Below are 17,741 nucleotides of genomic sequence, written 5' to 3'. Positions count from 1 at the left end.
GTTATTGAATAACCACCCAAACGCATATAATATAAAGCAGTAAAAGAAATTGCTCCACTTGAATGAGCATAAGCACTGCTTTCATGTTCATGGATAAGTTATATCATAGGCTATTATAATACTGACAGGGGTCATCCTGCCTGAGGAATACTTTTACTTTAAGTACGCTGCATTTTGCTAATAAAATATGTACTTTCTTGAAAATTTTATGAATAATTTAATATTTTTATAATGTTGTTTTTGTTACTTTTACTTAAGAAAATCATCTCATGAAGGCTTTTATCATGTATTTCCATTACATACAATAACACATCATGAAAAACATCAGAGGGATAAACTGAGGCCACTATGGCTCTCAGGGCAGGTATCCATAGACACTATCAGGTGTTAAGCCCAACACTTGAGCTAAAACAAACGTGTTTTTGCTTCCTTTGTCTTTTGAAGACTAAAAGATAAAACACCCTGCTGACCATTAAAAGTTAAACAATTGAACTGACTTTAGCTGAGTTATTTGACTGTCCATATGGAAGTGATTTGACAAACCCTATGAGGATGTGAAGGTGTCCAGTTCACCCACAGTGTGACAGGAAAGCAAGTCACGACCCCTTTTTTCCCCTGCTGCTCAGAAGTGTGTGTGAAGTCAGCCGTCTGTCTGGCACAGATGTGTGTTGATGTGCTTCCAGCTGTTTGTGGGGATTCATGATGTCTGGACTTACGGTCTGGTCTGGACTGGACTAGAGGATCCTCCCTACAGCCTGTGAGATCATCTCACTTTTAATTAGACCGGATTTGCCAATTAACGGGAAGTCAGCCGGTCCCTCTCAGCCTTTTAAAAGCAGCCGAGTCCAAACGTCCGGCAGAATTCTGACAGAGGCTCAAACAAGGTGGGTGAGGATTTTCAGAATGAATGACTGACTGACTGAATGCACTCTGATTTATTTATTCATTGTGTGTCTCATGCTTGGTTTCAGATGAGCAGAAGGATGTCTTCCACTGTACTTTGTGCTGTTATTTTGCTGGCGTGTGTCTTGACATTAAGTGCTGCTCAGGGTGAGTACCACTTGTGTGACATTTGTTTTGCACTGAGAAACATTTACATTGAAATGTAATATTTTGTATTCTGATTGCCAGGAATGTGTTTTTAAATGTAAGGCTATCCTGGAATATATTGTGTGTTTTCTGTTCTTGTACTCGTTCATATTTACTCTGTTGACAATTATTTACCAGAAGGGGAACGCATGTCTATATACATGTCACTACTTTAGAAATCAATTCCTGGCACAGTTTTATGATTAACACACTATGTCCTCAAGTAGTCGATGTTATTTGACAGACAGTGATTCAACTTTTAAAGGCACAGATAGCATCATGCCCCTTTCTGACTTCTTCTTTTTGTTTTCATGTGCTCTTTCTCACAAACAGCAAGCTGTAAAGGTCGATGCGGTGCTGAGTACTACAGGGGTAACACATGCCAGTGTGATTACAACTGCCTGTCTTATGGAGAGTGCTGCAGAGACTTTGAATCCCAATGCACCACAAGTGAGAGTCTTCAGATGTACTAATAACCCTGTCACTAGCATTACCAGAGGTTTTTACTCTGCTGATCTCAAACTGCAGATGCTGATATCCAAACATTCTGAGTTACTGATAAAATTGTTTTTTACACTCATCAAATGTGTTTTTCATGTATGATTTACCAAGTTTGCACTAATGTTGACCAATCCCTATGGAGAGAGCAACATTTCATATACTGCTTAAATGTCCACATGAATAATCAGTCTAATATAATCAACACAGAATAGTCTTATTGTACAAGTCTGTTGTGTTTGTGTGCAACAGAAAACTCCTGTAAAGGACGGTGTGGAGAAAGCTTCAAAAGAGGCCGACTGTGTAGCTGCGACTCTGACTGTGTTAAGTACAATCAGTGTTGTCCAGATCACAAGATCCACTGTGATGCAGAAGGTGAGCCTCGTCCAACTAAGTCAGCATGATTGTGTGATTTGTGCATGTCAACCATGACAGATTCCCTTTTCATTTTTACTGTAGCATCACTGCGATATTTACTGTCCTGATTAAGTTAAACATAGTCACACATCTTTGGTGTCTTCTTCTGACATTTGGTGGTCATTTGATGCATGACCAGCAAATACAGTCATGGTCATGTGACAGCATGGCTGCTTTTTAATGTCAGCTTCACTTTTCTTAGCACGTGTGCATGAATGGTGAAGTGCAAAGATGCCAGGATTATTCTGACATGGCATGTCCACCAGCATGTGGCATAGCATGCAATGCATGCAGTAATCTGCACCGATGCATTGGGTTCAATTTGACAATATTTTCTGTCTTGGTTAATTACCACAGACGAAATCAGTGGAGCAGCCAGTGAAACTGCACCAGTGAAGACTAATTCATGCCATAATGTAAATGATAACAAACCCAAAGGTATATTTGACTTGGCGAAAAGGTTGATTTTTTCCCCTACATTTTCAGTAATTTAGGATTTGAGATATAATGTTTGTACAGGGTTAACTGTCTAACCTTTACTCATGAATATTCTCACAGAGCCAACTGTGAATGGAGCAACTGAACCTTCTACATTCAGCGAGGGAAACAGTGCAGGTGACTATGCTTTTTGATTTTACCAAGGAAAGCTACAAAACTTTATTTCACATCCGAAATAACAACTACTTAATTCCAGTGACAGAAACCAATGGTCATACAGTAATTTGTTTTAGATTACTTAAATCTGAGATCAACTCAGAGTGGATTTAATAAGACATATGTCGGGAGGATGGCAGGAAGATGTGTACCATTGACAGCCACACTGTGTTTCTGTTGCTGCGGTTCGCTTTGGGGGCCAAGTTTCACCAGAACAAGCCAAGAGCACAAGCCCCACTGGCCAAAAAAAACACAAGGAAGCAGTGTTGTCATGAGTGTGTAGGAGGGTTTACGGGCACAAGCTCAGTCACAAGAGAGGAAAGCACAAAATGAAGCCAAGAAAGGGTGACAGAACATTTTCTTGGAGGTTTTAATTGGATGGTTGGCTTGGAATAGTTTTGTGGGTGGAGATACTCTTGCATCCGTGTTACTTCTCTCTCAGGAAGAAGACATGTCGCAACATTTCCGTCTGGAATGTCACAGTCGGTGATGTGCACGCTCAAGAAAACAAATGAAGGAGAAGTACAGAAAGAACTGATTAAAAATAATGTGTTCACACTGCCAATTATGAACATCTATATTTGATTTTACCCACAGATGACCCTTCGATTCCACTGGTCAGTCCAACATCATATCCCAAAGATGATCTCATTGATGGTGAGCAACAATGTGCATGGATAATAAATCTAGCCAAACATTTCCCCCTGGTAAACTTTCATGAGTGTGACATCCAGGTGTGCACCTCCTCATACTTTTCACATTTCTCTAGATGTGTACAGCCAGACTTTTCCCAGTGAATTGGACCAATTGGACCCAGAGACAAGTCCGATCCCAGAGAGCACCAGTGGCTATGGATTGTCTACAGTTGACCTGTTGGATCAGATTTCTATTGAACCCACCCAGGATCCAGACACTCTGGAGCTAAGTACAGAGACGTTTACAGTCTTCTCTGAGACACAGACGACCCTCTCAGATAATGAACCAACACAGGCCGATAACAGCCCCTCCACCCTCGACCCTATCACTGAAGGAGCCCCCACGGAGAGCACAGGTATGTGATGTCCAGGGCAGGGAAAATCGATGGGTGGCAAATTAAAGTGAGATGTAGTGACACCACCACCCATCTATTTACTGAAGGATGAACACTGCTTATTGGGTGTTTTAATAATGGTGGAAGAGAGCGCTGTCTAACCTGTTGATATAAAGCTGTGGCATATGATTCACATTTTTAAACAGCAAAATTATTTTTTTATTACAAGTTTTGAAAATTGTCTTTTCCTCCTCTCACTGCTCAAATCCTAACACTGAACTGTAAGGAGACAAAAATAATTATATTTATATTATCACAGTTTACCACTAACTCCCTGTCAATACCAGTTTTTTCCACCCTGTCTAATATCTTTATTTCTGCACTGTACAGTGATATTTTATAATTACGGCCGCAAATAACAATTATTTTCATTGTCGATTAATCTGTCACTTATTCTCTTGATTAACTGATTAGTTGTTTGGTTTATAAAATGTCAGGAAATCTTGAAAAATGTTGATCAGTGTTTCCAAAAGCCAAAGATGACATCATCGAATGTTTTGTTTTGTCCACAACCCAAAGATATTTAGTTTACTGTCATGGAGGAGTGAAAGAAAAACAGAAAATATTCTCATTTAAGGAGCTGGAATCAGAGAATTTTGGCCTTTTTTTCTTAAAAAAATTGCTCATCAATTATCAGACTAGTTGGTGATTGATTTAATGGTTGACAACTAATCAATTAATCGTTGCAGCTCTACTTGCAACATTTTTCAATCTTTCAGTTTTAAATTATTCTCCATGTTTTTGTGGAAAATAAATATATTTCTAAAGAGGATGGTTATTTTCATACTTAACAAACCATTCACTATATAAAAGCATCTGTGTTTTCCACATTTCTCTACTCATTTATTCAGGTTTTTCTTCCACTTTGCCACCCGACTATTGACACTGTCTTTAATCTGATGATTTTTAGAAAATGCTTCTTAGTATCGTTTAATAAATTTGTTCGTAATCAGTTTGTTTGTCCTCCTCCAGGTGCCAGTGATGCTACCAGCTCATCCGATGCAGGAACAGCTCTCCCTGAGTCCACAACAGCAGCTGACCATGACTCCAGCCAGCCTAATCCAACCTCAGTACCCCAGACTGAGTATTCTCCTACAGCTAACACCCCCGAGCTGGAGACAGTGGGACAGGCAGAGGCAAAGCCTGAGGAAGAGATTTTGCCTGAGGATCCGACTGTAGCCTCCTTAAATGACCCAGAAGTCTCAACCCTGCACTCCAGCACAGCCTCCGCAACCCCTGTGGCTCCAGTATCCACAGGACCCACACAAGGCTCCTCAACAATGCTGGAAACGACACCCACGTCAGAGGCAACCACTCCAGTCCTGGCAGCCTCTGAAGATCCTTCCACCAGCGTTTCTCCAGCAGGGCCCAGGGACATGCCAGAGCTTGATGCCCTGACGACCAGTGCTCCCTCATCCACAGATGCAGTGCAGGATAACACAGCAGCTGATGTTACACAAGAAGTCACCACTGCTGAACCGCTAAATGTCACTCCAGACTCAACTAAATCTACAACATCTGAGGCCACCTCAAAACCCCAGAAGAAACCTGACTCACACAAGCCAATGCCGGCTAAGCCAACTCCAGCTAAACCCAGCTCCTCCAAACCTGAAACTAAACCTCTGGACGCCACACAGTCTCTCAGTACAGACGATCCTAGAGATTACCAAGCAGGTAAGAAATGTTCCTATCATCGGCCCAACACAACATCCACAGGAAACAAATAACCTGCAAAGACAGATTTCAGTGCCAGTATTGAAATTTCTTTCTGTCAGCTCTGATTTTATCTAATTCATTTTACACCAGTCTAACACTGTTGCAAAAATGGAGGCCTCTAGTTTCTGGTGCATATTTATTACAGCTCTCAGCCTGCTTTATGAGCTCGGTTGTTTTGTCATTATGCCTCTGGGTGGACAGAGCTTCCTTCAAAGCCTGGCTACGGTATATATAAGTGACAGAGGTGGCTGTTTTCTCACACTGTAAATGAATCAAACGCGCCTTTGAAATTGGAAATAAAGCTCAGATACTTTCAAGAATGGAAAAAAAGTCCTTATAGCTCCTGGAGTACCACATTACATTTGACAGCCAGTAACTCAGTGTGTGATTGCATGGCTTCTCTGTCTTACTGCCTGTTCATCCAAACAGATGGTTTTTCTTACAAATTGTGTCATTTTTCCCAGACGACAGCAACGATACCAATCTGTGTAGTGGGCGGCCGGTCAGTGGAGTCACTACGCTGAGGAACGGCACAATGGTGGTTTTCAGAGGTGAGTGCCAGCCAGGCAGCCAGTCATCATTAGAGACAAGAATTGTATCATATGTTAAACCACATATCAGTTCATTATTAATATATAAGAGAGCAGTGGTGGGAAATACTTGTTTTTTTAATGCTGCTTTATGTACATCTACTACACCACATAACTTTTTTTTAGTTCACTACATTTATCTGACAAGCATAGTTACTAACTCCATTACAGAGTGATTTACATTTCAACAGCCTGAAGAGAAATATCATCAGATATTTCTCCTCTTTTATGTCCCATTAATCATCCCACAGTCTGTCAGATTGATCTCATGATCCTTTCTGAGGGCCCGGCCCCGGGGCTGGGAACCTCTGGAGTATATAAAGGACATATAAAGAAGCTAAAACTAGCTTCAGCTCAAGCAGCTACAACAATAAAATGCTACGCAGACACTGATGTATCTGCATTAGCAATCTAATAAGGTCAAAGGCAATTTTTCTGCATAATAAGTGCTTTTACTTTTGATACTTTTAGTACATTTTGCTCAGTATCTGTATGTTTACAATTTTTAATGCAGGACTTTTACTTGTAGTGGGGTATTTTTACATTGTTGTATTAGTTCTTTAACTAAAGAACAGGATCTAAATACTTCTTCCACCACTGCAACAGTACAATGAGTACAGAGCTGAAAACAGAAATGATTGATAGCAAAGATGTTATATCTCTTTTATATTGCGGTAAACTTCGAAATTGCTCTGATTGTTATTCTTGATGTTGTGTGTAGGTGAACCACACTTATGTGGCAATGTTATTTTATTTTTCAGGGCACTACTTCTGGATTCTGGACAGAAACATGGTGCCTGGTCCAGCTCGTGGCATCACCCAGGTGTGGGGTGTCCCCTCTCCAATCGACACTGTGTTTACCCGCTGCAACTGCCAAGGCAAAACATACATCTTCAGGGTAAATTTTCTCGTCTGATCCAAAACCCATAAGTGTATTCTGCAAATTTGATTTCGAAGGATGTCATGGATGAAACCCTTCGCACTGTATTAAGATGCATTTTGCTGCTAAAAACTCAATCTCAGATTTCCTCTTGGTCACTTGTCCACTTCTGTGAAGTGCTGCACATGTCTGAGGTGTAATGTTTGGATGTTGTCTTTGCAGGGATCCCAGTACTGGAGATTTGAAAATGACGTGTTGGACCCTAACTATCCAAAGGTCACTGAAACTGGGTTTGATGGGCTTCGGGGCCACATTACAGCTGCTCTGTCTGTGCCTCAGTACCAGACAAGGAGGGAGTCAGTTTACTTCTTCAAGAGAGGTGATGAAATGATGCTGCAGAGTCAAACTACTTCATACCTTTTTTGTTTCTTTAATTGCTGTCCTGTTTTTTTTCATTCAGTGAAAAACATGGAGTATATTAAATATTGTGTATATCATACTAATGTTCTGAATGAATACATTCTGAAATTAACTCTACTGATTCTTTCAGGGGGGGCTGTCCAGAAATATTCATACCAGTTTGGCACCAGTCCATCATGTAGCAGTGGCAGGAGAGTCCAGTACGCCATTTACACAGTCCGCAAACGAATGGTTCGACAAGCAGGTAATCCAAGGATTAAAAGTTCTTACAGGACACAAATATATTGTAGTTGCATTATGTTAATCCATCCCAACTATGACATAGATCTAGTTTGATCATCCTTTTTCCCCTAATTTGTGTCGTCCATGATGAGTGCACTGGGCGTTTCCTGGGCATTTTAAGAGATTCACTTAAACATGTTTTGGGTTACACCACATGTAGTTTTCTGGAAAAGTGAGTCATGCTTTTGTGGAGGTAAGAGGGTCAGCGAGGTCCATCTTGTAAATAACTTGCTAGTGGAAATAAGTTGCCTGTGTTCCATTTCTGGGAACGCAACTGTTGAAGGGCTGTGATATTTAATGCGTTAAAACATTGCAGCTGAGGAATACAGGAACTATATAATCAGTTCACTCATATTACTCTGATCTCTGTTGTTTCTAGTGTCTCTTCTAGGGCCAACCATCAACATCAGGACATCTTGGAGAGGTTTCCCTTCCACCATTACAGCTGCTGTGTCCGTCCCCAACAAGAGGGAACCAGAGGGATACAAATACTATGTCTTCTCAAGATGTAAGTCGGCACATAACAATCGTCATTTCTCTCCTTTGAACAGATGTAGGCAGTGGATTGTTTTATTTTCAGATATTTTCTGTAAAATCAATTAGTGCTAAGGATATTTGTTGGAAACAAAATATAGTTTAGGTGCTGTGTTCTGCACATCAAGGCACAAATTTAGTCATTAGATCATCAGTTAAAGAAGAAAGAAACTCCTGGCATTATTTTGGATTTGCTCCCCACACACCCTAATCACTGACATAACAGTTGAAGAGGTCTTTTAAGTAGTAATTGTGGATCTTTTTCTTCACAATAACTACATTTAATTGGTCATCTTCAAAGGAAAACATCATTCACATGTCTGTCTGCACTAAGACTTTTGTTAGCCTCATTCACATCATGTCTGACATGCCTAACAAGGACCATGTGTATCTGGGTGTGTCAGGGTGGGGTGGGGAATTTGGCAGATGTAAAGGCCATTGAGGGTGTTGCCCATTCACCTAAAGCTCATATGGAGTAACCACAGTTAAGAGTTTCCATTTTAATGATGATAACGATCGTCTGAAGAATACTGTCACTCCTGTCTGTGTAAATCATTTTACGGTTTAGTCATCATGAGAGCTTTAACCGTCTAGTCGTTTATGTAATTCAAGAAAACACTCCAGCTCCTCAAATTCATGTCTTGCTGTAGCCAAAGCTGTCCAAGTTAATCTCTTTAAATCTCTGTTTATGCCAAATTCATGTTCACCAAAATGGAAACTGGCACGTACATGGATAAAAAGTACATCATGAATACTATGCATAAATTAAAATACTTAATGAAGCACTCTGTTTCTTCTGCAGCCAAATCCTACAATGTGAGGATGGATGGTGAACGTCCCGTCATTCCTGCTCCTACAGCCAACGCGTCACCTCAGAGCAACAACTTCTTCAAATGCCCCAACAAAGTCTGATGAAAGTTGTGTCTCATAAACAACGTTTTTTTTCATAGTTTTTAAGTTTATTACATTCGTCATAAAAACACACCGCTTCAGCATGGACTGATTACAAAAAGGTACTTTACAAGTACAATTAAAAAAAAGCCAAACTAAAATAAAAACAACAGGCTTCAGAACAAGTGAACATTAACAAGGCTGAATGCAGAATTTTAACTTGCTGATTGGAAAATGTGTAATGTGTTTCTGGCGGGACTGACAAGATCTCCGGTTGCTGTTGTCAGAGTTTCTGCTTAGTGCTTCATCGGGCGAATCTTCTCCCATGCACACCCCGAGAAGGAAATCCCTGACCTGTTGAGACATTAAATATTTGTTCAAACAAAGCCTGGTATACTGGTGTAAAAATTATGTACAGTGGCTGTATAAAATGTGTCTCACATGTTTAAGACTGTAATAACGTTTCCTCTGTTATTCTCATCGACATTAAACTGGATTACAATACACCCACATGTATTTATTGCCATGACTGGTTATTAAATGAAATGAATGCTTTGCCGGGATTTGTGTGCACATCATGACTGTTCGGCAGTGATTTGTGAGCATATATACATGCTGTATGTAGCTGCCAAAAAACATGATGCACTGCAATTAATGTGCATTGTGAGTAATAGAATAAAGAGACATTAAAACCAGTTTATGTTGATTTAGTGAGGTTTTTCAGGCATGCAACAACTTGCAAAAAATTTATCATTAAAGAACAAGAAAATCATATTTCATTATTCAAAACTGTTTTTTATAACAAGTGGGAAGCATCTACATACAGATGGAACTCTTTTAGGTCTGATTTACAATAAATATAGCTGTAACCTTTCAGAACTATGTGTGGAAGCCTGATGTTTATTGGAATCACACATTGCAAAACGCTCAAGAAAAGTCCCTGACTGGACTGGAACTATGGACGTTGTGGTTTGTGGTCAGCGCCCTGATCCCCTGTGCCTCCTGAGCATCCCACATTCTGCTAATTTCAATATGAAAATAGAAACACTGTGTAAAACACTGCATTAAATAAGACTAGTGTTATACGACAAGCTGATCAACACTTCTTGACACCAAAGTATGGAGAACATCTTCAACCGCACAATTGTTCTTTTTTTTCCCCTGTTAAAGAGGGGTTTTTTGGGAGTTTTTCCTTGTCCACTGTGAGGGTCCAAGGACAGAGGGATGTTGTGTGCTGCAAAGCCCTCAGAGGCAAACTGTGATTTGTGATATTGGGCTTTATAATAAAAACTGAATTGAAATTGAAACTGTGGTGGTTGCTCTCTTAAAGAAACCTAAGTGTGCTGAACGCATTATTTTATCAGGAAGAAACAGGACATTACTCTGTGGGAGCAGCTTTTTTCTCTGTTGTTGATGTTTTTCTTTTTATTTTGTTTCCTTTTTTATTGCCTATGATCAATCATGATTCTCTTCTAATCCACTGGTTTTGGGCATCATTTTGTTCAACTACTCCTGCTGTCAGTCACAATAACTTGTCATGAGCAAATGTTTGTAATCCATTTATGTGGCATAGGAGAGATTTTAATGCTTTTTATAAATGTTTTATTATTCCGCTCAGCTCTAGCACCTTGAAAACGTGGCATGGACTAAATGAGCACAAAGCCACCGTAGGCTTGGAACAGTTACCCGCTCATGATTATACAATATTAGCTCCATTACCACCCAATTTGTGTGCGTGCATTCATTTGTTACCTCCTCTCTTGATGCGGCCGCCGCGGTGTTCTGGCCAGCGTTGCAGCTGTCTGCTGGGTCCAGGTCTAGAGGGTTTAGGTGGAGCACTGCTTGTGTCTGAAAACAGCAACACAGCAATCAGAAGTTAGCACTAATTAAGATACAAAGGAGATAAACTGTCAATCACAGCAGGGATATGCACAGTCATGTGGCTGCACTGTACCTGCAGAGCTGGAGGAAGGCTCTTGGCTGGTGGAGGGGAGGCTGGCCTTGTCAGACTGTTGGCTGGGCTCCTCCATATCTCCCTGTGAAACCACTGGATCGACTGACACTTCTGCACTGGGCCTGTGATAAACAGACCGACACATAACATGCATGTGATTAGATCAAATTCTAGTCATTAAGTCTTACAATCACAACATACACTTAATGATACACCTGTCAATTTGTACAGTCAGTAGAGTTTTATATTTGATTCAGCTATTTATGTTTACAGTGGAGTGGGACACAGATTTTCAGTGAATAAAGAAGGGGTCACATTTTATATCAGCCTTGAAGCCAGGGAAGGCTTGCTGACTGCCAGACATCTGAATTTCAACAGCAGCCAAGAAAAGAGACACACAGCAGAGAGGAGTGAACCCCACCTATCAGTGTCTGGCTCCAGGAAGACGTCGTCTCTGTCCTCCCCTGTTCCAGCTCCTCCTGGTACAACCAGGCCTGGTGTGGACGTGCTCACCATGGGAACCGACTGGGAGGCATGCTCAGTGGTGTCAGACTGAGCCACCTCAGAGAAGATTGTTACTGGGAGAGAGGAACGTAAAAACAAAATACACTCACTGATTTTGTTGTAGGATAAGATAGCAATCCCACATCTGACAAATCTGACAACTTCCACCAAGGTTACTGACTATTTTCAGGGACTGTAAACTGTGTTGAGTATGTTGATGAAAAAGGTGCATCTACAGATAAACAGAACAGATCCCATCATATCAGACAAAGACAGATACCTGGTGCTGAAACTTGTGATGGTGTGGTGGGAACACTGCGTCCACCGGACTCCTCTTCATGAGTTGCAAGGAACAACGGGCTTTCATACATCCCAAGACCTGAAGACGAGAGACAAAAAAAGAAAACAACTTTCAAAATCTATGAAAAATCACAAAACCTGTCTGTTGCAGTTAGCTAGTAAAATGGTAAATGCTGTTTTTACATAAACTGCAAACTCTGCCTGACATGTGGTGGTGGAGTACCTCCTTGTGAAGCGAGCTGTCCCAGGTCAGAGTGCGAGGAGGAGCTGGTCTGTGGCATGTCCTCGGGCAGACCAAACCGGAAGCGAGGCACACCGGCCACTTGGGGAGAACTAATAAACAACAAATGAACAAAAAAGTCATGCAGTGCCATAAGACAGCAGAGTGATAGCAGTTCACGGTGTTTAAGGCCCTTTCCCCCCTACTTTTTTCCTGTTTATATAAAAATATCTAAACCTTCAGTCAAGCCTCAGGCTCTGTAAAATTCAAAAGGTATATTTCCAGGAACATGAGAGATATGTATGACTTCTTTAAGTAATCTAAAGGATACAAAAGTCTGAGATATGCTCCAAAATATCAATTAAAATACCGTAAAATAAAAACATTAAAAGCAATCCACAAAGTATTAAGTAAAATCATGTTATTATACTATATTAACAGTGATTTTGTCACTACAAAAATATTTCAAAAGTTTCCTGGGCACTCTGACTTCCTTGTCTGTGTCCACGTGTGTCAGACTTACTGGATGGCCTGGTCAAAACCATCGGAGCGGTGTGGTACCACCAGGGTGGGAGTGCTGGGAACCATCCTGTCATCATCATCAAAGAAGTGCTGCTGCAGAGGGACAGATACCAGAAACGTGTTGAACACAAACACACACACACACACACACACACACGTAAAAGTTTCACACTAACACTGGTATGAATGATGTCATGACGGTAAATTGTCTGATGTTATAGAGGACTTACAGAACTGCTTGGCACTCCAGGAGTGAGCTGAGGGACTCTGCCCACGGACTGACGACGAACAGGGATACGCTGTGAAGTTTTACAAAAGTAATTAGCAGAGATTAAGAACTACACACAGAGATAACATTAAATTATTACTGTAATAATGTGAAAAGCAAATCTGGAAAAAAAAAGGAATGGATGTATTTGTGCCATAAAATGAGTCTGCTAAGATTTATACCGGAACCTGAGCAGGTGGTCCCAGTTCTGATGTTGGGGCGATGTTTAGGCGAGGGGGCAGCTGATGTGTTGGTCTCCGTGGTGACTGGGGCATCCGCGTACCAGAGCTTGTGATAGGCTGTTCTGTAGAGAAGGCCTCCATTGTACTGCCCTCGACTGAAACAACAGCAGAATTGCTCAAATAAACAGAAGTCACTTTTAATTGAAATAAATACAATTGATCAATGGGTGGTTTAACACATTAAATTATTTATAGGCTCTAAATTTCAGACTTTGACAATTTTTAAAACAATGAAATCATGTTTAAGGTCAAAAACAATCATTCGAAAACACACACACACTCACACAGAAACTATCAAAAATGAATGAAAGTCAAAATGACTTGAGAGGAATGTGCATGTTCAACAAACTGTCAATATAAATGCAAAATGGGGGTGTCGGTGCTTAGTGGTAGAGCAGGCACCCCATGTACAAGGCTGTTGCCGCAGCGGCCCGGGTTAGACTCCAGCCTGTGGCCCTTTGCTGCATGTCTCTCCCTTTCTCTCTCTCCCCCTTTCACACTTCACTATCCTATCAATTAAAGGCAAAAAATGCCCTAAAAAATATCTTTAAAAAACAAAAATATAAATGTAAAATGAATCATTATATTTCTACTAAAGTGTAATGCATTTACTTGTTTCTCAGGGGGAAGTTGTCATGCCAAAAATTTATTTTCGTTTTTCTAAATTCAAGAGCAGAATTCTGGAGAATTTTGGAGTGGAATGAAATCAGTATTGGACGTTTTCTCACCATGGGCTGAAACTGGAAGTTCTACATTGCAGACACCTGGCGATATGGAGCCAAATAATAACTTGAATCATTTGATTCATTCTTACAGTAAAGCAACCTTTATGTGCCCTTTTGGAAATGACAGTTTCTTTTGGCTAACATGGACCACTCTTCCCTTCAGACAGACAACAACATATTACATCTTTCTCAGTCATCGTCAGGAGTCAGATAACTAATTGAATGGCGAGACAGTTTGTGAGAGCATGTGGAGAGTTTAAGGCGGATCTACGTATGTGCGTTTGACAAGGTTTCCTGGATCTTACAGCTGGGTGTCTGGGAATCTGCTGGTCTCTGGGTGGAGTCAGACGCCCCCAAACTCTCCTCAGTCTCTGTTCCCGGGTCTGTTACATCAGCTCCCTGAGAAAGGAAAGAACAAAAGGGAATAAGAAGAATAGGTGGTTGAAAGGGTGAAGGAAAACCACTGAGAGAATTTTAAAAAGTCAAATGGGGGCAAATAAAAAAAAGTCAAGTGAGGAAAAGAGGAAATGTAAAGATGAGCAGAGAAGAAAAACAGGGGTTGGGTAGAATTGGAGGAAGATGGTTATGGGATAGTTCCCACACACTGTAGATGCCAAGATATACTGGCAGAGCACCACACACAGATTATGACTCATTTTCTCCCTATATGGAACAAAGATGCCCTTCAGACAAAACGAAAATTCTGAGTAAAGACACTCACAGACTTCCATATGTATTAGTTTACAAGGTTGGGGACAATTTAAAACTGGACAAAGCCATTAATTCTATCTTAATGCTTTGACTGTTTGATTACATTTCACGTCATATTAAAGCCTTATTATACTCAACACTCAAGGTGCGCTGGAGTTTTTTGTTTACACATTTTAGGGACTTATCTGTCATGCTGCCTATTAAAAAAAACTTTTTAAGCCAGCAGACAAACCCAGTGCTGGGAATCATTAGCTGTAACCCATAAGATAAATATTCCATTTGTATTTAGAATACTATCCTAACTTCTTTGTCTATATTCAAAAAGATGAGTTTAAAAAAAAGAAGAAAACTATTTTATGATGAAGCCAACATCGACACAAAAAGAAAAAAGGGCCATCAACATGATTACCATAATGAAACATTACATGACGTGTCGTTGAAAAAGAAAACATACTGCTGTCACGGCCTGATGAAGGCGTCATGCTATGAATCAGCACATTTGTCCGCCCATTGACTGTAAATAAAACTCACCCAAAACATCAACACATTAGGTGACTCTGCTGTTTTTGACCTCTGAGGTGCTGTGACAGGGCCACGATGTGTTTCTTAGATCTGAATTTAGGGTTTAAGTTTGACTGTAAGAGGAGCTCAATAATTTCAGTATTATGTGTGAGCATAATTTAATGTGTTAATTGCGTTTTTTACAGTTTAATAGATATGTTTCATTAAAAAAGCTTCATTTTATTATTCACTAATCACCTCTGATTTGTATTGTCGATTTTTGCTTCAACCCAAGTTTATAGGATTCAGGGTAAAGTCATAAATTAACACTTGGAAAAACAAAATTGGTTTTCTGCTGAGGTTGCCACTAAATGTTTTACAATGACACCAACTGTTTATATTTCAATTGCTTGGTAATAAACATTGTTACAACTGGGGTGGCCCTTTTTCTTCTAACAACTGCTTTCCAAAATAATGAATTATTATGTAATGTCTAAAACATATGCACGACAGTAGTTTACAGACACCCCACTTTAAACAACTGTCACACATGCGGATTACAAGCAAAAGAACGCAACTCTCTCTTTGCAGACACTGACTCAACCCACTAAACATGTGCAACCAAGACTAGAGTAAAAAGGTAAACATCTTAAGTCAACACATGCGCAGCTTTCACGCAGACAGAACGTTACGGCATAGGGGCAAAATGCGACAAGTGACAGTGAAATGAGACCGTGTGGAAAAACTGAGTGTGTGAGCTGGAAAAGGTTCAAAAATCTCTGACTGAAAGTGTGAGAAGGGTTAACATGGTGTACGGGATGCGAGAGCTGTGTGGGCGACGTTGTATGAAAGGTCAGAGTTGTAACTGTGAGTACATTATGTTTCACGGGCAATCGAACCTCCGTGTCATCTCCCTCGTAAGCCTCGTTGCCGTCTCCGCTCCCCTCGTTACTGTCCTCTCCTTCTTCCCCCATCTCTCCATCATCCTCCTCCTCATCCTCTTCATCGTCCTCCTCCTCTTCTTCCTCTTCCTCTTCTTCCTCCTCATCGTAGTCCTGCATTGAGCAGTGTTCAAATCATTAGTGGAAGGAGACCAAGACAAATTCTGCTACTGGGGTCTGATGGCACTTTAGATATTACTCCCTACCTGCTCTTCCTCTTCATCCTCCTCTTCCTGCTCCTCCTCACTTTCTGTGTCTGTTACTATGACGATAACTTCCTGCTGCAGCTGGTCAGTGGTGTCACTTTGGGTCAGGTTAACCTCTTGGTCCATCATGGCAGACTGGGAGGCTGCACCCTCATCTCCTTCCTCCAGTACTGGGAACTCCTCTGTCTGCAGGGCGCAACAGTGAACAACATGTATTCTACCCATTTACACTCTGTTTGACAAACTAATATCTTCCATAAAAAGGTGATATATGTGGTGCCATCAAGTAATTATCACAATACTTCTGCTTTAACTAGTCCTGCCTGTTACACTGTATTTACTGGCATCAGGTAGGATTTCATGGTGAGCCTTTAGATATAAGCTTTGGCAATGGCAGGACATGTAAAACACTTGCAACATATTTATCCTCTCTGAAATGCAAAAGAGAAAACTTTTTGAACTTTGGAATTTATTAATATCTATATTTTCTGACAGCCTACCTGGCTTGCTTCTGCACCATCTTGACTGTCTGTTGGCACCACCCCTTCAGCCTCAGCACTGTCTTCCACCAACATCTCCTCCTGAGGACAACACATAATACATACATGATGTAACCGTAGCAGCTTTCAGGTGATTAAAAAATGAAAATGCTGATTAAGATTTCTGTGTAACCTCCACCCCTCCTCACCTCTGGACCCACTCTTTGGATGATGCGCAGCTTTTTGGTAATAGGTGCCCTGGAGGTATCATCCTGGGTGGACTCTGTGTCAGTGACCACGGAGGTGCTCTCCTCCTCCTCACGAGGCCTCTTAGACATGGAGGAGGTTCCTGGAGTTGCTGAAACTAGAGATAAGGCATGAAGATATTTTAGACTTGTCCCTGGTTCGGATAAAATTATACTTTTAAAACCACACCATGTCTAATAGTAGCTTAATGAAAACAATCTTTTCAAAGATAATATTCTTCTCTCCAACATTTGCAAAACAGGAGCCTGAGGGTTTAACCTAATAAGTTCATTTTAATATGCAAATATAATATGTCCATGCCTCTTTAAAATGTACATCTCCTATACTAATATCTTCCCAAATACAGCACTATTATAAATGTGTATTGCTATTCCATATAAACCCTACAATCATTTCCATTTTAAAATAGTTTGGTGTCTCACCTGTCCCAAACACAGAGGAGGTGGAGGATGTTGAAGGCCATTCCACCTGCGAACTAGGTGTTGCCTCAATGACCACAGGTGTTGGCTCCTGATTGGTTGGCTCTGCATGGGTCATGCTCTGCTGCTGAGTTGGTTGGACGAATGCTGTGGCCTGCGTCTGGGTCTGCTGCACAGTCAGCATGGGGCTAGCTAAAGTGGTCTGGACATTGGGGCTGGCGGAGCGCACCGAGCCACTGGCACTGCCGTACACAGTCACGTGCTCCACTGGTGGGCCTTCAGTAGACTGCATGGCTGTAGAGGAGTTTAAGTTAGTAGGAACAGATTCAGCTTTTTGTTTAGCCTGTAGCTGCATAGTTAGACTTTACACACATTTGTAAAGTCCTTTGTAATGTCATTACCTTTACTAGAATAACTTCTG

The 17,741-nt window shown here is 40.9% G+C and overlaps 2 protein-coding genes across 4 annotated transcripts in view; one reads left to right on the top strand and one right to left on the bottom strand.

Annotated features, from left to right (window-relative positions):
• The first annotated feature begins 608 nt into the window (after positions 1-608).
• Positions 609-9,616, top strand: prg4b (proteoglycan 4b). Its single transcript, XM_050054336.1, has 14 exons — positions 609-884; positions 972-1,050; positions 1,423-1,539; positions 1,840-1,962; positions 2,563-2,619; positions 3,256-3,315; positions 3,428-3,709; positions 4,721-5,422; positions 5,929-6,015; positions 6,816-6,952; positions 7,157-7,313; positions 7,485-7,598; positions 8,016-8,144; positions 8,973-9,616. Exons 2-14 carry the CDS (start codon positions 972-974, stop codon positions 9,080-9,082), a joined length of 2,154 nt encoding a protein of 717 aa, XP_049910293.1. The 5' UTR covers positions 609-884; the 3' UTR covers positions 9,083-9,616.
• Positions 9,108-17,741, bottom strand: part of tprb (translocated promoter region b, nuclear basket protein) — a 23,872-nt gene continuing 15,238 nt past the window's right edge. For 2 of the 3 annotated variants that reach the window (XM_050054333.1, XM_050054335.1), the window contains exons 37-51: positions 17,324-17,614; positions 16,844-16,998; positions 16,656-16,736; positions 16,156-16,341; positions 15,908-16,063; positions 14,102-14,195; positions 13,012-13,166; positions 12,792-12,860; positions 12,563-12,654; positions 12,043-12,152; positions 11,800-11,898; positions 11,437-11,593; positions 11,016-11,137; positions 10,814-10,909; positions 9,108-9,415 (exon numbers count right to left, since the gene is read on the bottom strand). In XM_050054333.1, coding sequence (XP_049910290.1) covers positions 9,366-9,415; positions 10,814-10,909; positions 11,016-11,137; positions 11,437-11,593; positions 11,800-11,898; positions 12,043-12,152; positions 12,563-12,654; positions 12,792-12,860; positions 13,012-13,166; positions 14,102-14,195; positions 15,908-16,063; positions 16,156-16,341; positions 16,656-16,736; positions 16,844-16,998; positions 17,324-17,614 — 1,913 coding nt within the window. In that variant the 3' untranslated portion in view covers positions 9,108-9,365. The remainder of the gene's footprint in view (positions 9,416-10,813; positions 10,910-11,015; positions 11,138-11,436; positions 11,594-11,799; positions 11,899-12,042; positions 12,153-12,562; positions 12,655-12,791; positions 12,861-13,011; positions 13,167-14,101; positions 14,196-15,907; positions 16,064-16,155; positions 16,342-16,655; positions 16,737-16,843; positions 16,999-17,323; positions 17,615-17,741) is intronic. The other variant, XM_050054334.1, reaches the window with a different exon arrangement.

This window comes from Epinephelus moara, chromosome 10 (assembly GCF_006386435.1).
Source record: "Epinephelus moara isolate mb chromosome 10, YSFRI_EMoa_1.0, whole genome shotgun sequence".
In the NCBI taxonomy this organism is placed as follows: domain Eukaryota; kingdom Metazoa; phylum Chordata; class Actinopteri; order Perciformes; family Serranidae; genus Epinephelus; species Epinephelus moara.
The sequence above is the reverse complement of the archived record's forward strand: the minus strand, read 5'-3'. Positions and strand labels throughout refer to the sequence as shown.